The sequence below is a fragment of the Aspergillus glaucus genome (assembly GCF_001890805.1).
Source record: "Aspergillus glaucus CBS 516.65 unplaced genomic scaffold ASPGLscaffold_30, whole genome shotgun sequence".
Classification (NCBI taxonomy): Eukaryota; Fungi; Ascomycota; class Eurotiomycetes; order Eurotiales; family Aspergillaceae; genus Aspergillus; species Aspergillus glaucus.
This window is the reverse complement of record NW_019170482.1, coordinates 98,186-118,734: the sequence shown is the minus strand read 5'-3', so window position 1 is coordinate 118,734 and position 20,549 is coordinate 98,186. Positions and strand designations below refer to the sequence as shown.

Genomic DNA, 20,549 nt, shown 5'->3' with positions numbered 1-20,549 from the left:
GGGACCACTCACGCTATAGTTGCGCTCCATAGCCAGCATAAAATAAACCGCGATGGTTATTATCGATGTATTGATGATGGTGGTGATGATAATGATGGATGTACACAATAGCTGTATCGCCAAGTTGGAATCCTCCATGGATGGATATAAGAAGAAAGAAGTCCAGCTCGAGGCAACCGAGGCCTTTATATACCTCAGCCTAAGCGAGAGCTGATGCCTGTATTCACCACACAAAGAGGTCATATACCTATGGTTCACAGCAGAAAACAAACAGTAGCCATAGGCAGTGACTAATAGGGTAGGCAACAAGCTCAAAACAAGCTTCTAGGCACAGAATTGAAAGAAAGTCATCATATATGACATATATAAGAACAAAGAAAAGCCTGATGATGCCTTGGCATGCATGTTTAGATAGATGAATCCTTGTGAAGAATCAAACTGGGTAAGGTAGTTCTTTGTTTACCTCTAGTTCTTGGCCCTATAATGCCATTGTTTGCCATGTATATATTCACTGGTGGCTGAACTGGTCAATAAGAAACCAAAACTGGTTTGTTTGGCATTAAACGCCCAAGTATAGGAACACAGGATCGCTATATCCCTAGCGGATCGTGCCGGACCTGAGACGGCTGCAAGGATGTAGCCGCTGTCAGACGCAATGCCGTGGACGTCCGGTATATAGGAGCTGTAGTATATAAGAGCTGCAGGTACAGGTTCAGAGCGCGACAAATAGCGCGTCGACTTTCGAACGTGGAGGTCTTGATCGCTTGTCTCGACGCCCTCTGGTATTTCTCGCTCGATTTTCGAAGGACTGGGCGTTTCTTCTTGGGATGAAAAACTTTGTCTCTCGATAGTTCTGCATCCGTATCTTGGACAATTCCGCTTGCCTTTTCCTTCATCTGGGGTGCGAGCATCCTGGCGAGCCTGGCGAGCCTTGATCTCATCCTTGCGCTCCACTCGGTAATCTCTCATATCCAACCGGGCCGTATTCTCATCCATCTCAACTTGTTGCGGTGTCTGATTCTTCCTCTGCTTGATTATCCTTCCCTGGTTCTCTGCTCGCCATTTACGCATGGCAAGTTTTGCCGGACTTGAAAATGACCGTCGTGAGATCGGTCGCTGCCCCTTTTTTAAATACCAGAAGGGAGTAGGGTATATATGTCGTCCAATACCTCGAAGCGCGTCTTTGCATTTGGTTTCCTCATCACGGATGGCAGTCAGAAAAGCTGTGGTGTTTTTGCTATAACTATAAGCATTTCATGCCTGATGTACGAGGCATCGAGCTGGTTATGAAGCCGTCATCATTGATTAAGTCCATTAAGTCATACAATTCAGGCAGATATAAAGGCGTATATATCATGACGCTTGAGGTCCGTATGTTGCCATACTAAGCATACCATACTAGGCAACGCCGCGCTCCTCGGCCCTAAGGAACAGTTAGCGAGATATTCATCGGTCTTTTTCGCGCAACTCACCATTTCCAGAACTATATAAATAAACAGACCAAGCTATATATACTTGTATATAGTTGTCTATATAACCGCAACCAAGATCAGATGTCGTCGCAGAGTTGAAAGAGAATGAACGGCCCCAAGTCCGATCGGGAAAACCTTCAGCCGACGGGCCCCTCTACGATATCCGCTTCCCCGCACACATGCATTCGGCCTCAAGTATTCGCAATCGCAGCCACAATTCTCCATCCTTCTTCGAGCTTCTTATTTATCTACGGTCCCTTTCCCGGCGGATTCCCTTTTCTCTGCGAAAATCCTTTATGAACCGCCTCCGAGCGTATACCAGATCAATAGGATTCCTACGCCGGCTCACTTCGTCTCCCAAACCCCTCTCCGCATTCTCTCCGTCTCTCCGGACGAACCCGTTCCACGTTACAATCCAGCAAAACATTCCCAAACGCACAATGGCATCCGCAATGGCAAAGCGCCTCGAAGGCAAGACGGTCGTTGTGACCGGTGCTTCGGCGGGAATTGGTAAAAGCACTGCGAAAGAATTCGCGCGGACTTCGCCTAAGAACTTGAAGATTGTTGTGACGGCTCGTCGCATTGATTCGCTGAACCAGCTTGCTCAGGAGATTAAGGAGGAGGTTGGTGAGGGTGTTAAGGTGTTGCCGGTGAAGTTGGATGTTAGCAACCCGGAGGAGGTGAAGGGCTTTGTGTCGGGTCTTCCGGCGGAGTTTCAGGATATTGATATTTTGGTTAACAATGCGTGAGTTCTTCTTAGTTACCTGCTCTGGTAGGATATTGTGAAACGGAATGCTGACGAAAGCAGTGGCTTGGTCAAGGGCGTCGCCAAAGCTCCGGATATCGACCCTCAAGACATCGACACTATGCTCAGCACCAACGTCACCGGTTTAATCAACATGACCCAGGCGGTGCTGCCCATTTTCAAGAAGAGAGAAGATGGTGGCCGCGGAGACATTATCAATATTGGAAGCATTGCTGGTCGTGAGGCGTACCCCGGTGGCAGCATCTACTGTGCCACCAAGGCTGCCGTCAAGTCTTTCACGGATGCGCTTAGAAAGGAGCTTATCGCGACGAGAATTCGTATTATCGGAATTGACCCCGGTCAAGTGGAGACGGTGAGCATGGCATATTCCTGCAGGTAAAGATAAAGCTGACCGTTCCCTAGGAATTCTCCGTTGTGCGGTTCTATGGTGACAAGCAGAAGGCTGATTCGGTTTATGAGTACGCCACCATCCCAATATACTTATGTGTTGAGAAAAGAAGTTGACATGCTATAGGAATTGTGAGCCACTCACCCCGGATGACATTGCCGAGATCATTGTGTTTTCTGCTGGACGTCGGGAGAATGTCGTGATTGCCGATACATTGGTCTTCCCGAGCCACCAGGTGAGTTCTGCGCGAAGGAATGAAGATCAAATGAAGCTAACTGTGGACAGGCATCTCCCACTGCTGTGCATAAAAGGGGTTAAACATTAAATAGAACAAGTACATACTACGAATATATAAAGAATTCAATATCATGAACACGAGAACGATTGCATACCTGCTATCATCAGCGTAAATATGCAAGAGAGCTGTATCGAACTGCTCTAAGCACTCGACCTAGTTAGCGTATCCACGACCCACGCAAACATCGCCGCAACAAGTGTGGCATTAAACCAACCCAACCATCAATCCCAATCAAAAATCCCAATTCCCTTTCCGGACTCATACATATAACAATCCCACACTAACCCCCCTCGGCAACAAACCCATATTACTCCTTACCACAAAATCCATCTAGCCCTCCCTTAGCCCTTATTCCAATATTAACCCAACTATGTATTTCACATGCCATCCCAGCCCCGGATATTATCCGCCTAAACGGGTAAAGTCGAAAAAAAGGGGGGCAAGACAGGAATTCTGGAATCCGAGAGGACCCACTAAGGCCGGCCACTATGGCCCCTGAATCAGTGGGTCTTCCATATCGGTATCGGGTGTGATTAGTGATAATGGAATTGACTTGTTTCTTTTGTTGATATCGAGGGATAGTGGTCGGGGATAGAATTGCACATACTGCACGTTTCATAGGTTCCTTCTGTACAAGTATACTTACAAAGGTTTTGTATGAAGTACTATATACTTGTACAAGGATAGAAGAACTCCGTAGTACGATGGATAGTCAAACAAAGTTTACGCTAAAAACAACACTAAAGACTAAAACAGTGATTGGACCGTTGACTCCAGCGGATCACCTGCAGGCGGCCAATCAGGGTATGGGTCAGTGGGCATTTACCAGAAATGGGATGGCGGATTTACTTGTCCGGCGAGTGTCCAGTCTCCCTTGAGTCGTACAAGCGTGGATATGTCGCTGCTGGGATATCTGATAAGATGAGAACGTATGGGGTAATGTTTGTCTTGGATACTACATGCATGTTTAATTGAGTGAGATCGAGACGGAGACGGAGATGGTGAACCTGCCGTCCCTGTCCCTGTCCCTGAGTTAAGGCGTAGAAACTATGAAGCTGCGACTGAATCAACCATTGGCCGGTATAAATTATGATATCATTTATCTGAGAATGCAAAGATGTTCATTAAAAAATGACGTACTCAGTATTGGCCTGTGCTCGGAGCATATCATTATTACCATTAACCATGAGTGTCATGCCATGGTTAGTTATGAAATTGTCTGTAAGGTCTTGCCGGATAATATCAAAACAATTATGTATGTATAGCAATAGTCAGACGGAGTAATACGACTTGGCATGTCCACGCCAAGCGATCCGAATTGGGATGGACATCTCGGGCCATGGTTATCGAGCATTGATGTGCTCTGTACGGGTGCAATTTCAGTGCCCTGCACGCGTACCAGTGGGTAGGCTATCTGGTCTAGCTATTTCTGGGGCATAAAAACGTCGCTTAGTCGAATGTCGAGTAGATGCCGTACCGAGTGCCCTATTCCGTACTTCGTATAGACTGGAAAATGCTCTGTAAAATAGAAGACATCATCATCATCATCATCATCATCATCATCATCCGTACTTTGTACGGAGTAATCAAACAGCCCTGAATGGCCCTGATGCACTATGTACAATGATGCAACCCATGCAAGGTGCGGTCTGCCGTGGATTAGCGTGAAGAACATCCCAGCCCATGCAGGTTCACTTTCACTTCCGATTGAAACAGACACAGACTCGATCTGTGAGCGAATCCCAGGGTAAACAAATAATCAAATCAAACCCGACGATTGATGCGTGGAGATTAGCCAATTACCTAATCCGCAAATCGCGATTCAAGCGGCAACACAAAAAAAAAAAAAAAAAAACAGTGGCACGTCTTCGATTTGAGCTCCAGAACAGTAAGATGTAGCGGTCCACACAAAGGCATGATAAAGATCAAACTGATAGTCGACGATGGTATCGATAGTTTGTGGATGCCAAGGCGGATACGACTGTCAAAGGCTCTGCTGCATCTATGTTGGGAATGAGATTTCTTGAAGCGGATATCCATTCAACGTCGACATTCCGGACAAAGAAAGTGATTGACCTTGACCGTGGACCTTGTGGGTTGATTGTTAGATGGAGGCGATGTATCTCCGTGTTCTTTGTATCGTGCCCTCAACTGTGGCAATATAATAGTGTACGTAGCGCTCAGAGGACGGGGTACACTGTAATCATCTATTCAGTCGGATGGTTGATTCATGGTGTGATGCAGACTCGAGTCCGGCGCACTCCGCTGATTCTGAGAGCCCCAAGTCTCGCTGCAGCTCACCGCAGGGAAGAGATTCTCCAAACGACGAGTGGCTGGGGTAGATTCCGAAAACCGTTTGTCCACCGAGCGGCGTAGACTGATATCTGCTTCCGTCCTGACTCAGTTTCGGGGATTTGCTAGAGGAGTGTCGTTAAGCCGGCACTAACGAGAATCTCGAATGCTCTGAGAAGATTAGTTGGCTGTCACGGTGGGCTAGATCATACATCGTGCATCGGAGACTAACAAATGACATGGGATGAGAAGAAAATCAACCCACCGGGACAATGGAGGATAGACACGGGGATAGACACTGCAGGTTTGCTCATCTTCAGCATTTACTCCGTAGTAGTAGTAGTAGTAGCCGTAGCGATTGCCTTTATATGGCGAGTGTGTTATTGTGTTATCTCCACCGCCAGTCGCATACTGCCACCGCCCAGCGCCCCTTTCCTCCGGCCAGCCTCGAATTCTCCCTCTTCTCCATCTCCTCCATCGCTAATCCGCATTATTCCTCTTGAATTTCTCTGTTGCTCAGCATAAAAGTGATTGATACTGGACTAATTCTCTGTCCTTTCGCCGTGAATTCGTGGATATTCGACCAACCATCGCCAACCAAGGTACGCTCTCCTCTCGCTTGAACCTCTGGCTCTAGCCGATTATTCCCTCCCCACCTCCTCTTCTCAGTCTCTCTCTCTTTTCCCCTTATTCCTTCCGTCTTTTTCCCATTATTATTACCCCGTGTCGTGTTTCTTTATGAACCTACAAAAATAGGAAGAAAAGAACACTTCATATTGACAATCCCGTCTTAGGGTAGAAGCGATTCCGAACCGGCCTCCGCCCCCCCCTGATAACTTCTTCCCCCGTCTCCCTCATTAAGCTTGGTCTAGTTACTACTAGACCCGCTGTTGCTGTGGACTGAGCTCTCTCGTTGCGCGAAACCCTTCCGACGAACTGGGTCCTGACCTCTGAGCGACCGATTCCCCTTTCTCAGTCTCGCTCTCTCTCCCTTCTGCAAGAGAAAATTGTGTTGCTTTCCTCGACCCGCTTCAATTGGGATAGCTTCAACTTCCGTTTTCTTCTTCCTCTCCTTCCTTTTTCTCTCTTTCCCTTTTACTTTTTTAATACGTGCGCTTAACGACAGTCTTTCGCAATGGCCTCCAAGGTAAGTTTCTTTCTTTTTCTTTTTCTTTTCTTTTTTTTTTTTTTTTTCTTCTGGTCCCTTCTCCCTTTGCTGGTTATCCGGCTACGTTGTTGCTTTTCACTCCTCTCCTATCTTTGCGCTTCGATCCAATCATGTTGCGCCTTTTCTATTCATCGCTCTTTTAAATAAGAAGTAAAAAGCTTACCATATTCCTATCGCCTGTAGTTCCTCAGAGAGTACAAATTGGTTGTTGTCGGAGGTGGTGGTGTCGGAAAGTCATGCCTCACGATTCAATTGATTCAGAGTCACTTTGTTGATGAATATGATCCGACAATTGAAGGTGGGCGACGTCGCGTCTGTGATCCTGTCGATCGTGTAACTCATACAATTCTTCCACTCGACAGATTCGTACCGCAAGCAGTGTGTCGTCGACGATGAGGTCGCTTTGTTGGACGTCCTGGATACTGCTGGTCAGGAGGAATACTCGGCAATGCGTGAACAGTACATGCGAACCGGCGAAGGCTTCCTGTTGATCTACTCCATCACATCGCGCCAATCCTTCGAAGAAATCATGACCTTCCAACAACAAATCCTGCGTGTCAAGGACAAGGACTACTTCCCCATTATTGTGGTCGCCAACAAGTGCGATTTGGAGAAGGAGCGTGCCGTCTCGCAAGAAGGTTCGTTTCTTTCGTTAATCGCGATTCGCGACCAATACTAATCTCGGTTGCTTTACAGAGGGTGAGGAATTGGCTCATCAATTCGGCTGCAAATTCATCGAAACATCAGCAAAGTCGCGCATCAACGTCGAGAACGCCTTCTACGACCTTGTCCGTGAGATCCGCCGGTACAACAAAGAGATGTCAAACCCCTCCGGATCGGGCGCATTCGGTTCGCGCGCCCCTGAAGGCAAGATGGACGTGAGCGAGCCAGGTGAAAGCGCTGGCTGCTGCGGAAAATGCATTATTATGTAATGGAATTGGCGTTGGACTTTTTGAATGGCGGACGCAAGACGCTCGGCACGAAAAACGCCACCATCTCGAGTCGAAACGAACAACCCAAGGGATAAAACAAAAGAAAAAAAGACCCCCCAAAAAAAAAGTTGACTCGGTATCAACCTCTGTGCCGCCTTGCGAGCTTCAGCTTGCAATTTGTCAATGCGTCCGTGACGTGATTTTAATAACCTACGAGGCCTGCCACCAGATGATGTCTGCTTACTCCCGTATAATGCCGCCATCGTCTCCATGATTGTTCGATTCCCCCTTTGTTTTGTTGGTTTTTTGGAAAGGTTGTTGATGTTACTTTTTGTTAATGGGCAAACGAAAAGGTGAGCGTGTCACTTCAGATACAGTTTACCTCGAGTTTCAGACCCCGATTTGGTTATTTTTGCCGGCCTCTGATATTTACTGGACTTGTTAACGTACATCTGATATTTCTGCCGATATTACTTATTATTATTCTCTATTACTATTTCCTTTTCTGATGCATTTTGTTTGGTCCGCTTGTCATACATATTCCCCCAATGTCAACCATTGCATTATGGATATACTCCAGGTAATGTTTACCTGTTTACAGGGCCGTTGGAGGCCAGGAAAATACAGCGTTGTTCTTATTTCTGGTGCTTTTTTACTATCTTAGTGATTTCAATCGCAGCCAACGCTCAACTTTTGGAAAATGCAAGCCATCAACCTGTGTGAATGGACAAGTGTTTACTCTGTACAATTTTACCCTGCTATGCAAATGAATCCTGCTGTCACTTGGATTCGCCCGACTTCCGAAAAAGATCTAGGTCCATCACACCGCTGTTTGGTGACATGCATGAACCTCTCGCTGTCACAGCAATATGTCAAATATGTAATAGTTACATGCGGCGTCGCCCGCCAACCACTTATCCATGCTTGGGGGCGACACCAGTATGAAAATATCACCGCAATTAACAAATTTCATCCAAACGCGACTACCTCTTTTAAATCATCATTTACCAATCACCACTATGCCTAAAGCATGCATACAAACTGAGGATCGAATTCAAGATGCTGTTGTCGCGTATAGACACGCTCAGAATCTTAAAATAAGTGATATTGCGCGTGAATTTGATGTTGATTATCAATGCCTCCGTCGACGCCTGAAAGGGGTTCCTTCATGGTTCCTCCGATATCCTCTCCACCTAATAGCCTCTCCGCCCAACTAGACATATCGCTTATGCGACAGGCGCAGCCTGTGACAGATGTCTACAATTCTGATGAAAATGGGTTCCTAGAGGGGCAGGGGCGTGCAGAGAAGGTATTCACCCAGTTTCCTGAGCAAAAGAGACTCTTCCTTCCTCATTTTCACGGGGTTTAATCACGATTTTGGAGTGTATATCTGCGGATGGATCTATCCTTCCTCCCCTTATTATTCCGCCAGGGAAAGGCCATATGGAAGACTGGTATACACTTGTCACTCTACCATTAAACTGGGGCATTCATCTATCACCATCTGGCTGCACATCAGATGAAATACTAACCCCCATGCTGATTGCAGATTTGGGTAAACACGACGTCATTCTGGGAAAGAAGTGGATAGCAGAGAACCAAGTCTTACCTGACTGCGCCAGCAACCGGCTGTTGTGGCCAGATGAACTGCCTCCTTGGAAGGAAGCAGCAAACCAACCAGTGTGGACGTTACTGAAGACCATACTACGCCAGCAGGGTTGAGTGAGTGCCAACCACCAGCAAGATGCAGACTGAAGGGATAAATTGCTTGCACAAGAGGACATCAAGAGGTGCAATCACCGAGCCTTCAGCCGAGACAATGAATGGTCATCGAAGCAAATAGAGCAACAAATGATAGACCCAGCATTCTCCCTGAGGCCAGAGGAGGACCCGGCAGTACAGCAGGAAGAAGCAAGGGAACAAGCATAGAGGAAATGTCAGAAAAGGAAAGGAGCCACTGCAAAAATTGACATTGCTATGATTGGTGGAGTGGGTTTCAAATGGCATCTCTGCAAGGGCAACTCAGAGATCTTTGTGACAATATTAGCAGATATTGACAAGATAGTGGATGAAAGGGGGAAGCTAGAGCAGGATGAGGAGTTGGAAACCATCTGCCAGAAACTGCCAGACCAACATAAGGAGTTTGCTGATGTCTTCAGCAAGACAGCATCTGACAAGCTACCACTACCACGAGACGTCAATCACCAGTTGGAGCTCAATGAAGATCCCTCAAAGACTGTAGGGTATAGCCCATTATACAAGATGTCTACTGAGGAACTAGAAGCGGCTCGAGAATACATCATTGACAACTTGAACAAAGGCTTCATCATACCCAGCAAGTCTGTCACGGGCTCGGAATAGAAGATAATAACGAACTGAATTCCTATCTTGACTATTGTAGCCATCAACGAGAATATCGAATCTGGGAAGGAAAAAGGAGAGGAAATCTATCTGGCGAGTGCAGTCTCTATATAAGCCTTTGTGCGATGCGGCTTGAGCCCTTGTTTGTCCATATTGCTTGTATGGCATCTTTTGGCATGTTGGCAATGTTTGTCTGGTCGTTGAGCCGTCACAAAGTCTCCCTACGCTTCACCCATCCTGATGGCAAAGAAGCCTGGTGAAGGTCTCCAATTCTGTGGTTGATTACAGAAAGTTGAACTCAATTACTTGCAAGGACCAGTACCCTATACCCCTAATTGATGAAGTTCTGGAGCGAGTCTCCCATGCAAAAATGTTCACCAAGTTGGACATCAGACAAGGATTCCACCGCATTCACATGCACCCTGACTCTGAGGAGTACACCACTTTTCGGACTCGCTATGGCTCATACAAATACAAGGTGATGCCCTTCAGACTAACAAATGGGCCAGTGGCTTTCCAGCGACTGGTAAATGATATATATTCATGGACATGCTGGATGAGTACATCACTGCATTGATGGACGACCTCCTCATCTACAGTGTGAATGAAGCAGAGCATGAACTATATGTAAAAGCAGTCCTGACCCGGTTGAGAGCCGCAGGTCTAAAAGCCAGTCTCCACAAGTGCGGGTTCCATGTCACCAAGACCAAGTATCTCGGTTTTATCATCACCACAGAAGGAGTAGAGGTGGATCCTGACAAGGCAGCTGCAGTACTCAGATGGAACCAACCAAATACAGTAAAAGGGATACAGTCTTTCTTGGGATTTTACAACTTCTACCATTGATTCATTTATGGCTACAGCCGGATCGCCAAGCTATTAAATCAACTGGCAAAAAAAGTCCCATTCCTCTGGATGCCAGAGTGCAAGAAATTTTTCCAGAAACTGAAACAGAGCTTAGCGACCGCGCCAGTTCTGGCGCACTATCATCCAGAACTGCCGACTCAGTTGGAGACAGACGCCTCAGACAACGTCGTGGCAGCCATCCTTTCCCAACTAAGCCCCGAGGACGGACTGTGGCATCCAGTGGCCTATCTTTTTGAGATCAATGACCTCTGCAGAGCAAAATTATGAGATTCATGAAAAGGAACTCCTAGCCATTATTTTGGCGTTGAATGAGTGGAGAGCAGTGTGACGGTCTCGAGCAATATGAATCTATTGGTAGATTATCTGACGAAATTCTAACATGAGGAGAGAAAGGAAACAGGCAGGGCCTGCCGGCGACAGACTATCTAGTGTGTGTGCGAGGGGTTGTTGCCCTACTCCAAACAGGACAGAGCAATCAAACATGCTATACAGCTAGCGAGCGTTCATGGCTTAGTGAATGCCCTACCCCAAACAGGTCAAAGTAAGCAAACATGCTATACGACTAGAGAGCGTCCATGCCCCGTGACAGTACATGTGGTGTAATTATTTCAGTGTATTTCTTTCTTTCATACATACGAGAAAGTTACAGCAGCCCTCAATTAAAGCCGGCAGCTCAATAAACTATCCGTACTAACATCGTGGCAGTGGGGCCGAAAACAAGCTACGTATGTTTGCCGGTGAAGGCGAATTCGCTAACGACTGTATAATGCCGTCCTAGTTGTGGTAGCCTGCATATCGCCTAAGGCTAGGGGTCGAGGTGTGAATACAACAACAACTGTATCTTGTGTCGGAAGGTGACTGGCCGTATCATCAACCTGTCCAATGAACTAGAAGAGTGTCCCACAATTTGCATTTCGAATAGGGTCATGGGTTCCATTACATTCTCATTAAGGTTGAATGCCTTCATCCAGCATGAGAACTATCATCTTAGCATCTACCTAATCTAGTGAGCCGCCCCGTTGGTTCCGTTGGCAGCCGGCAGCACCGACTCAATAATCCCCAGGCCATCGCCCTCGCGCGTCCAGAAAGTGGGCTGGAGTCCCACAGACTCCAGGAGATTCTTCCACTGTTGGCGGGTGCGCTCCAGTCCCGAACAGAACATCATCACCGCCATGTCTGTCGTCCCGTGGAGGAATTGAGCATTCCTGTCTGGGAGGATGTACTCTTCGATTACCAGCTTGGAGTACCCAGCCTCCATGGCTTCGATGACATAGTTCAGGAGAACGCGGGCCTTCTCATCTGACCAGTCGTGGAAGACAAATTTGAAGTAATAAACACGAGCGCCTATTCATAACAGGTTAGCTATAAACAGAAACAAACAGCCGAATTCACTCACCCTTGACCGGGTTAGGCTCCTTGAAGAAGTCGTACTTGACGCCTTGAATGCCACAAGCGTCCAGTTCTGGAGTAGCCTCATCAATCACCGAAGGAAGGTCTTCCAGCACCAGCTTGCCTGGAGCATCCGGAAACCGTTTCTGGAACAGCATTAAATCATGGCCGCGACCACCACCGATATCGACCAGGAGCACCCGCTCCGGGTTCTTGTCGACACCCGCGAGGATCTGCTCCTGCATGGGGAACCAGTCACCCCAGTGGAGGCGGTTGGCACGCTGACCCTCCATGAAATTGTTGAACCGGATGAGGGCATCCGGATGCTCACACAGCCAGGAGAAACCGTCCTGCTGAACATTGTGGGTGAACTGGAGGGGCGAACATAACGGGTCTTCGGGGTTCTGGTAGTTTGTAGCTTCGAGGTATTCAGGGGTCTTTTGCATTATGGGGAGGAATTCGCAGAACCTATAGCATGTCAGACACGTCGAGATTGATGGCTTTGATCTCCTTACAAAGATTCCACTGTCCCGATAGATGGTCGGTTCACCATCTCCTTGGCAATGGCAGTGGGGAGGTAGGTGCCCGGCTCGGGCTCTTCGACAATGTCAAAGGACACCAGGAGGCGCATGATTCGCTCTGGAAAACTCCATATTAGCAATAATATCGATATTCACCATCAAACGAGGGAGAAACGCACCAATGAGTAGAGGATTAGCTGGCTTGGCGGCTGCCAATTGCTTCGCTGAGACGGGCGATGTCGCATTTGCTAGCACTGGGAAGACCTTCATGTCGTGGGCTACCTTGAGGGCCATGAAGACCATTGGCTAAAATAGCTATCAGATTGTTTGGCCCATTATACTGATCGGTAGCGTTAGCGGCTCACCTGGTACGACAGCTTCAGGATGGCATCCTTGGGCTGCTCTAGTGCTCGTTGAAGCTTGGTGAGCTTGGCCAGAGCTTCTCTCCGGGAGGTCTCTGATTTGGTCTTCTGGAAGCCCTCCAGGGAGTTCTGGGCGCTGGTCCAAAGACTCTGGATCTGCTGTTTGTCCATGGTTCTCCAATGGATTATAACAATGGAAGGGTGATTCTCACAGGGAACTGGGGTTAGGGCGAACAAGGATTTCTTCGGGGAGTCTCCCTCCATAAATATCGGTTAGAGCGGCTACGGCCTGTCAAACACCCCACGGCTGTCATTGTCAGTGGGTCTATCACGCCTCATGCTGCTCCGTCAGTTCATGAGCCGGTGGAAGATGGACAAGAACCAGGATCACTGTCGAGCTTCCTATTCCGTCATTTGAGTTCGAATAAGCGAACGGCGTGCGACGATCACCTTTCCTGAGCCAGACGCATTATTGATCGGGACACATATCATAAATTGACTAGCGAAGTCGAAGGGGACATCGCGAGGCAGATCGGCATTACCCAGACGACGGCGTTGAAGCTAAGCCTCCTGGGATCGAGCGCTGTCTTTCCGCCCGTGGTTGGACCCATCCTTATTTCCTCCTCCATCCATTGACGATAAACGACAGGTCCGTTAATACGCGTCCTACGGAACCCTCCGGTTTGTCAAGGAGCCAGTTTGCTCCACTGTGATAAGATGGCCGCCGTTCCGGTCCATCATTACCACATTCCGGTTAATGCCTGCCGGATGTTGGAGGCATAATGAGTCCCGAGCATTGCCATACTCCATGCTCGGCGATTTCATCCTTCGTCCACCATTATGGGGCGTTGTCGGAAGCTGCGGCAAGGAGACAGGGGATGTCCTGCTGTTGGCCTATCAGCGTATCAATGGGCCATGAGCACTAAATATTTCGATCATGTAAGTTCATCGACTCTTTCTCCACACCGAGCCGTCAACGGTTCCTTTGGGCCCAACCTTTGCATGTACAGAAAGTGTCGAATCCTGTCCAATGGCCCAGTCGGAAATCATGAGCGAGAAGAGAAAAGATGCATCACACCCGGAGCACGAAGATAATTGGGCGCCGTCTCAGACTCCGTCTCCTCATATTTGAGCCATTAGCCGAGATTTTGCCCTTGTCCGGTATCAGGATTTCATGACCCGTGCTGGCTGATCAGGAATTCATCGCTGTCGTTGGAATATAGAGGTTCTCAGCAGCTGCCCTCGATTTTACTGCTCTAAGACCTCAGAGGCTGCTGTGGCTGTGAGCCAGGGGTCTCCTGCAGAACCCACAGCTTGTCTTTTAAAGGTTCTTTGCTCCTGGACCATATCCACCGTTCTAGAAAAGGTCTTGGCGTGTTTTAGAATTGAACCTGCCATCGCGGTCTGACTATATACACGACTGCTTTGTGGGATTTTCCAAGCATGGGCTACAATCTTACCGCGGAGCTTTTCGTGGAATGGGCCATTGGAATCGTTGTCGCCGGCATCCGGATTTATACGCGATGCTTCTTCGATAATGAAGGCATGTACTGGGACGATTTGCTCTTGATCCTGGGTCTTGTGGGTTTTTCTTGCTCGAGTCTGTCTCGAGCCTAGAAGCCTGCTGACGCAGAACCATCAGGCATTGTGGACTCTGATGACCGTCATGCTCTACCTTTGCACAGGTAGGATTGAATTCTGACTCGCAATATACTTAATGGCGATGATTACCAACAGTTCCATCCAGAAACAGATGTATACGACTCTAATATCGGTCTCACCACGGAGACTGCGCTGCAAATCCCCGACAGCGAGCCGCAATCGTACAAGATCGGCTCCGTTTGCGGCTTTGTCGCCTAGATGGCGTACATCCTAGCAGTCTGGGTGTTCGAGGGCGTCCTGGTGTTTCTGTACACTCGACTCACGTAAGACATACAAAAGGCCCATCCTGTATTGGAGTGTGTTTGCTGATCCGCATAGAATGGGCCTCTGGCAACATCGTCTGTCCCTGATGGTAGGAGCACTCTGCGTCTGCACGTTCCTCACATCACTGATATTTGACCTTGCTATGTGCCGGCCCATTCACAAGAATTGACAGGTCAAGCCCTATGCCGGAGGTAAGCTCACATTGGAGAATTCACCTCATCCCAGTTTAATGGACTAACTCCACCTCGCAGACAACTGCACAATCCGTCCATTGAACTACATCGTCATCGAAGTACTCAGCATCATGTATGCACCGATGCACCCTGGCCCAATCCAACTCAGATCCTCACTCTAACTGTACCACAATAGAACGGACCTTGCGGTCATGTGTGTCCCCATTCCCCTAATCGTTGTGGCTCGAATCCCCATCATCCAAAAGATGATCCTGGTTGCCCTATTCTGTTCCAGCATCTTCATCATGATCTGCGCCGCCCTTCGCGCCCACTACTCCATAACAGATATCAACACCCTGGTGACCACCCTGGGATGGGCATCGCACGAATGCTTCGTTTCGCTATTCATCGTCTGTGCTCCGGATATCATGCCCAGTTTCGGTGGTTCCGCACGAACATATCCAGCAATGAGTACTCGAACACGAAATCCCGAGGCAAGGTGTTCTCATCCAAGAATAGCCACAACTTCAACACTCTCATCTCCGCCCATGAGCGAGAGCCCATCAATGAGAATATTGAATCTGAAGAGAAGAAGAAAAAAAGGAAATCTATTTATCTAGATGATTAAGGGGCTTTATAGTCATTGTGCAACAGGGCTCCTGCCTGTGCTTGCCTTGATTTCTTGTACAGTTTTGTTTGGTGTGTTGGTGTTGTTTGTTTATATCAGTCATTGACGCAGCGTTGAGCCATCACAGGGATTGACAAGCGCGAGTCTTCATCCTTTCCCTTCAAAGCTTCAAAATATTTCTGCTGCAATTCCTGCAGTTGTTCCTTCTGGTATTCAAGAATTCCTTGGTCTCGGGCTTGGGTTTTCTCATGCTTTGAGGTGCAAGGCAGAGAGTTCTTCCTTCAGATGATTCACCTCCAGTTCAGAGGCTTGAAGCTTCAGGCAAACCTGATTGGCTTGCTCTTCCGCTTCAGTAATAGTGGCCTCAACACCCTCAATATACTCGTAAGTAAGGCGGCAGTGTTGAAACTATTCAGCATGGTGGTTCACTGCATGTTCAGCAATTCTTCCAGGCTATTTGGCAGGAATTGCGGGCGTGGGGCAGCAGACATTTCAATAGCGTCAACTCCTAAGGGGAGGAGCTACATAATGTCAGGGTGCAGGGTCGGGTTCTACAGGCAAACAGAATACATTAGGAATTGACGGACAGGGTCAGCTACAGGTCAGGCTATCTATAGGTACATAGACAAGACGCAGCTCTTCGAGCTGCAACAGGATCGGCATCGGCACTGGGAGATATCTGAAGTGGGTTTCGGGGAAGTCGGGGAGTCGGTTATCCGGACTGCACGAGGCTATATATGATGGATTAGGATGATATTCTTCTCTATATACGCGTACAAGGGTGCTTGAGTGCTTTTATATCTAAATGTGCGTACATGCTGGCCTTATGAACGGTGGTCGCTCATTCGGTGCGACGGTTTTCCTTATCATTAGCCTTGTCGACGATTGCGGTGATGCCTTCTTTCTTCCTTCCTCATGTCGATTATTCTCGTCGATAGCTACCTAGGTAGAACTTATGAGAAGAAGTTCCATTATCCTAGTTGAGCCTGTGACAACACTGTAATTCAGCTTGATCCGTAGGCTCTATGGGAGGAAAACTCGATTTATTGGCATAATGAGTCAACTGTCGAAACCGGGTGGTTTTGATTCGTTGCCACTGAACTCTGCGAGATGTACGGAGGTAGACATGTTAGCGGGTTGGGCTGGGCGGGCTGGCACCGTGACAATATAATAGGAAGCCTACTACAAAATATTTCCATGAGTTCCTGACTCTAGCATAACCAGTTTTTCAGTTACCCTAAGTTTACACAAAGTTGCTTCTAATAGGGCATATAGCAGGTACGACTCGGAGATGTTGGTCCTGACCGCTGCCTGTTCGACCTCATAGCAGGATCAATAACAGGCTCTCAGGTAGCCATTATAACCAGTCGAATATCAAATGGCAAGACACACATCCTGGCAAACTACCATACTCAGCTAAATAAAAGTCACCTTTTATCATCAGCCAAAACTTCAATGTCATTCAAGTAGAAATTCAACATTCCAGTCCTGCATACACTGCAAAAAGGAAGTCTTAGTTTCATTGTCCTACACTGCAGATACTGACTCTGCAATGTTTCAGATTCAAGTCTGCACATGGAAATAAAAGTGATAAGAAAGCAAAGTTAGAAACTATATTTATACCCATTCTTCCAGTCGGCTGCAAATTAAATCATGACATGGTAATAAATCTCCGAGAAATGACAAAGACAAGAAATATAGCAGAATATCAGAAAATACTATTATTAAGCGTCCTTGCGAAGCCACTCGTCCACCATCTCATTAAAGTCAGGCTTGTACAACCACTCCAGCTCAAACGGCTTGTCATCCTCTGCATCTTCCTGGCCAGCCGGCTTGGGCATCCGGCGCTTGTCAATCTGCGCGTTCAACACTAGCACTTTGTCCACCCGTTCCTGGCGTCCTTGCTGCCAGCTCTTCAGCGCCTTCTCGAGAAAGTCCTTGTCGCACTTGGCCACAATCAGAGCGTAGGTGTACACGTCTTCAAAGGCCTGGTTTATACCCTGTCCGGCCGAAGGGGGGATTGCATGTGCCGCATCACCCAGGATCACCACCCGGCCGTGGGTAGAGCTCCACTTTTCCAGCTTGGGAACAACATAGAACGGCCACAGGTTGATCTTTTCCGGCGAGATCTCCGACACAGCCCGCTGCACAATCTCCGGGAAGTCGCTGGTGCCCTGGCGTAAAAAGTCGATGCACCACTCCTTGTCGTTCATCAGCTGGTTCCATCCCTCGCGGTCCAACTCGGGTGCCCGCTTCTGACGACCGATCAGCACCTCCGAGCCATCCTGTTGCTGGGGCGCAATGACAAACGCTCCGTGCTGCCTGTTCATGATCGTCACGGGCAGGTCGTATTCCTCGGGCACGTGCAGCTGCTTTGTGGGCACCGCAGCCGTCACACCCATGGCATTGGTGAATTTCGGCTCGAGCTCGGGGTACATGTACTTGCGGACCTTGGAATGGATGCCGTCCGCGCCGACAAGACAGGTGGCGGTGGTATTGATGCCGTCGTCGAACTCCCAGGTGACATCGGTCTCGGTCTCGGACACGACGCGGACAAACTTCTTGTCGTAGTGGATGGGGATGTTGGCCTCGGCAACCATGGCGGAGAGTTCGCGGATGAGGACGTGTCGGTAGATGCGCATGCCCCGGTATGCGTATTTTTCCTCGCCGCCAAACTCGTACTCGTCAAAGGGCTGGTCGGCTGGCGAGCGGAAGTAGAGTTTGTCAAAGTCGTAGCCCTCGTAGCGGATGCGCTCGTACACGCCAAGCAGGTCGAAGATGCGCAGCGCATTGGGGGAGAGCATGATGGCTCCGCCAATGTTCAGCGGAGCGGAGCGGGCCTCGTAGATGGTGCATGGAATCGACTGCTGGTGAAGGGCGAGGGCGAGAGTCAGACCCGAAAGGCCGGCTCCGATGATGGCGACATTCTCAACGCGGACTGGCTTGACTTTCTTGAAAGGGCAGTTGCCCGTCAGGATCGCTTGGATGCTTGAGATGAGCGACATTTATGCTTGTGATGGTGATGATGGGTTGAATCACGACGGGACTCTAAACACTTATACACCATGTGTCCCTTTGTCTCGGACTCGGACACGGCCTCATACGATACTTCCATCACCATTATTAATTTCCTGCATCGCCTCCAGGGGCCGTCAAGTCCGCACAGTCTGTCTGTATGCATTTCCGATGAGGTGAGCTGGGGCCGGCTAGTCCGGATCCGAGGTGTCCGGATCCGAGGGTATCTCCGGCACAGCCTGACATTGACATCGAATATGGACATATTGGCCAAGTTATAAACTTAATATGTAGTTTATTACAGGAGACTTGATCGCATGTTACTAATCATACTATAGTTAACTAGTTAGATGTTAGTTAGTTATAGTACTTCCTGTCTCCTTGGCTATTCTGAAGAAAACGCGTATTTCTTCAATATACAGCTTCACCCTATGCTGCTAGGCCAATAATAATTTACAGGAATTGAATATTTGATTAGACCAACTGGCTTTCAAATGGGTACCCCTCTAAGGTATAGTAGACTTGTTTATTCTGTATTATAAGAGACTAAGATTATGGTGATGGACAGACTATTTGGCGGGTATATACATCAATCATCCACAATCACTTACAGACTGTGTCTGCAAATCATCTACAATTACATCCATTGAAACTCATCCTACTCCATGGACTTAAAATCCAACCCAAAGGGGCCGGGGGGCCATCCGGACCGGAGATAAAATGCATCTCCAGCCGGATCCGAAGTCTGCCCCCCTGTAGACTGTCCAGAGGAGAGTCTCCAGCAGCAGTTGTATAATATAAATACTCAATGCCTTTGGCTTCGTCGTCACCATGATCGCAATCAATCAATCAATCAATCAACAGCAAGCAAAATCAAACTCAAATCTACAACTTCATCAACCCAATCCTTCAAAATGCGCGTTCTTGTTATCGGCGGTTCTGGACGATGCGGCAAGCTCGTCATTGAAGAGCTCCTGAACAGAGGTAGGCTTTACTTCCCTATTCTTCTCGATCGTCGCTAACCCTGTCAGGACACCAAGTCACCACTCTGGCCAGAACTCCTGCGTCCATGGGCGATGCCCAACCCGGCCTGAAGATCGTCCAAGGTAAGCTAAGCACTTCTCACACATGGTGACGATCTTGACTAATTCTAATTCTGCAGGCACTCCCACCAACTTCGACGACGTGCTAGCCGCATTTCAGGCTGATGTCCCCGCTGTCGTGATCGTGACCCTGAATGCGCCTCGGGCCACCGACAGCCCCTTTGCAGCCCCCATCTCTCCGCCCCGCCTCATGGCGGACTGCAACGCCAACGTCGTCAAGGCCATGAAACAATTCGGTGTCTGCAAGACGGTCATCCTGCAAGCCTTTGGCGTCAGCGAGTCCTGGGGCAACATGCACTGCGTGCTGCGCCTGCTTATGAGCAAGTCCAACATGTGCCACCAGTACGAGGACCACAACCACACCGACCGCGAGGTGCGCGAGAGCGGCGTCGACTTTGTCATGGTCCGTCCCTCGCGTCTGGTTGAGACGGACGAAACGGAGGTCAAGGTCTGGCCTAACGACGGCAAGGGGGTTGGCCTGATGGCCAGCACGAGCCGCATCAGCGTCGCCCGCTGGCTTGTCGATGCGGCAGAGACCACCAAATGGGACAACACGGCCCCAGTGATCACAAACTAGATGACGGGCCAGAGGCGGAGTTGCGGCGTTTGAACTTGCTAGTTATTCTTGGATGGGTTTGCTTTTTTTTCCCTTGTTTCATGGTTTTATGTGACTATATCCACTAGACAAATGGGCGTCTCGTATTCAATTGCAACAATATTTTTGATCCTTCATGCCGATCGTTCGATCTTGACTACGGTACCCGGCACATCTGACCCCTCCACCCCACCGTATGAGTTTAGCGTCTCCAACACTGCCCAACAGATTCAAATCAGTTCGACAATCAATATTCCCCTGGCTGGTCCCGGCAGATGGGAATCCCCTGTTGG

The 20,549-nt window shown here is 48.6% G+C and overlaps 8 protein-coding genes across 8 annotated transcripts; 5 read left to right on the top strand and 3 right to left on the bottom strand.

The window, feature by feature from the left end:
• Positions 1-295: 295 nt before the first annotated feature.
• ASPGLDRAFT_85785 (uncharacterized protein) lies at positions 296-1,516 on the bottom strand. Its single transcript, XM_022550348.1, has 2 exons — positions 1,473-1,516; positions 296-1,423 (listed from the first exon to the last, which is right to left on the bottom strand). The coding sequence occupies exon 2, from the start codon at positions 1,069-1,071 to the stop codon at positions 466-468; it is 606 nt and encodes a 201-aa protein (XP_022396214.1). The 5' UTR covers positions 1,072-1,423; positions 1,473-1,516; the 3' UTR covers positions 296-465.
• Positions 1,517-1,652: 136 nt separating this feature from the next.
• ASPGLDRAFT_52562 (oxidoreductase, short chain dehydrogenase/reductase family) lies at positions 1,653-3,021 on the top strand. The gene is made up of 5 exons (XM_022547785.1): positions 1,653-2,217; positions 2,281-2,590; positions 2,641-2,696; positions 2,753-2,861; positions 2,912-3,021. Exons 1-5 carry the CDS (start codon positions 1,913-1,915, stop codon positions 2,942-2,944), a joined length of 813 nt encoding a protein of 270 aa, XP_022396213.1. The 5' UTR covers positions 1,653-1,912; the 3' UTR covers positions 2,945-3,021.
• Positions 3,022-6,046: 3,025 nt separating this feature from the next.
• Positions 6,047-7,666, top strand: ASPGLDRAFT_1040257 (Ras family protein). Its single transcript, XM_022539458.1, has 4 exons — positions 6,047-6,363; positions 6,568-6,682; positions 6,747-7,022; positions 7,081-7,666. Exons 1-4 carry the CDS (start codon positions 6,352-6,354, stop codon positions 7,314-7,316), a joined length of 639 nt encoding a protein of 212 aa, XP_022396212.1. The 5' UTR covers positions 6,047-6,351; the 3' UTR covers positions 7,317-7,666.
• A 3,787-nt stretch (positions 7,667-11,453) lies between these two features.
• ASPGLDRAFT_180762 (uncharacterized protein) lies at positions 11,454-13,030 on the bottom strand. Its single transcript, XM_022542975.1, has 5 exons — positions 12,820-13,030; positions 12,634-12,760; positions 12,449-12,572; positions 11,941-12,401; positions 11,454-11,888 (listed from the first exon to the last, which is right to left on the bottom strand). Exons 1-5 carry the CDS (start codon positions 12,985-12,987, stop codon positions 11,548-11,550), a joined length of 1,221 nt encoding a protein of 406 aa, XP_022396211.1. The 5' UTR covers positions 12,988-13,030; the 3' UTR covers positions 11,454-11,547.
• A 1,229-nt stretch (positions 13,031-14,259) lies between these two features.
• ASPGLDRAFT_39830 (uncharacterized protein) lies at positions 14,260-14,676 on the top strand (the record flags this gene model as incomplete). The annotated part of the gene is made up of 3 exons (XM_022545134.1): positions 14,260-14,397; positions 14,459-14,501; positions 14,564-14,676. The coding sequence occupies 3 exons, from the start codon at positions 14,260-14,262 to the stop codon at positions 14,674-14,676; spliced, it is 294 nt and encodes a 97-aa protein (XP_022396210.1).
• On the top strand, positions 14,587-15,587 carry ASPGLDRAFT_1040188 (uncharacterized protein). Its single transcript, XM_022539457.1, has 5 exons — positions 14,587-14,741; positions 14,797-14,830; positions 14,915-14,933; positions 14,994-15,048; positions 15,112-15,587. The coding sequence occupies exons 1-5, from the start codon at positions 14,677-14,679 to the stop codon at positions 15,533-15,535; spliced, it is 597 nt and encodes a 198-aa protein (XP_022396209.1). The 5' UTR covers positions 14,587-14,676; the 3' UTR covers positions 15,536-15,587.
• A 1,543-nt stretch (positions 15,588-17,130) lies between these two features.
• On the bottom strand, positions 17,131-18,691 carry ASPGLDRAFT_52556 (FAD-dependent oxidoreductase). Its single transcript, XM_022547784.1, has one exon. The coding sequence runs from the start codon at positions 18,546-18,548 to the stop codon at positions 17,268-17,270; it is 1,281 nt and encodes a 426-aa protein (XP_022396208.1). The 5' UTR covers positions 18,549-18,691; the 3' UTR covers positions 17,131-17,267.
• Positions 18,692-19,472: 781 nt separating this feature from the next.
• ASPGLDRAFT_136682 (NAD(P)-dependent oxidoreductase) lies at positions 19,473-20,238 on the top strand (the record flags this gene model as incomplete). The annotated part of the gene is made up of 3 exons (XM_022541467.1): positions 19,473-19,542; positions 19,590-19,664; positions 19,721-20,238. 3 exons carry the CDS (start codon positions 19,473-19,475, stop codon positions 20,236-20,238), a joined length of 663 nt encoding a protein of 220 aa, XP_022396207.1.
• Between the last annotated feature and the right edge of the window lie 311 nt (positions 20,239-20,549).

Coding starts and splice junctions, on each gene's coding strand:
- ASPGLDRAFT_85785 (XM_022550348.1), bottom strand. CDS start 1,071: ATGCGTAAATGGCGAGCAGAGAACCAGGGAAGGATAATCAAGCAGAGG.
- ASPGLDRAFT_52562 (XM_022547785.1), top strand. CDS start 1,913: ATGGCATCCGCAATGGCAAAGCGCCTCGAAGGCAAGACGGTCGTTGTG. Junction 2,218..2,280: donor GATATTTTGGTTAACAATGC/GTGAGTTCTTCT, acceptor TGACGAAAGCAG/TGGCTTGGTCAAGGGCGTCG. Junction 2,697..2,752: donor AAGGCTGATTCGGTTTATGA/GTACGCCACCAT, acceptor GACATGCTATAG/GAATTGTGAGCCACTCACCC.
- ASPGLDRAFT_1040257 (XM_022539458.1), top strand. Junction 6,683..6,746: donor ATATGATCCGACAATTGAAG/GTGGGCGACGTC, acceptor TCCACTCGACAG/ATTCGTACCGCAAGCAGTGT. Junction 7,023..7,080: donor GCGTGCCGTCTCGCAAGAAG/GTTCGTTTCTTT, acceptor GTTGCTTTACAG/AGGGTGAGGAATTGGCTCAT.
- ASPGLDRAFT_180762 (XM_022542975.1), bottom strand. CDS start 12,987: ATGGACAAACAGCAGATCCAGAGTCTTTGGACCAGCGCCCAGAACTCC. Junction 12,573..12,633: donor AGCTAATCCTCTACTCATTG/GTGCGTTTCTCC, acceptor GGAGTTTTCCAG/AGCGAATCATGCGCCTCCTG. Junction 11,889..11,940: donor GGAGCCTAACCCGGTCAAGG/GTGAGTGAATTC, acceptor TGTTATGAATAG/GCGCTCGTGTTTATTACTTC.
- ASPGLDRAFT_1040188 (XM_022539457.1), top strand. CDS start 14,677: ATGGCGTACATCCTAGCAGTCTGGGTGTTCGAGGGCGTCCTGGTGTTT. Junction 14,742..14,796: donor TTTCTGTACACTCGACTCAC/GTAAGACATACA, acceptor TGATCCGCATAG/AATGGGCCTCTGGCAACATC. Junction 15,049..15,111: donor ATCGAAGTACTCAGCATCAT/GTATGCACCGAT, acceptor GTACCACAATAG/AACGGACCTTGCGGTCATGT.
- ASPGLDRAFT_52556 (XM_022547784.1), bottom strand. CDS start 18,548: ATGTCGCTCATCTCAAGCATCCAAGCGATCCTGACGGGCAACTGCCCT.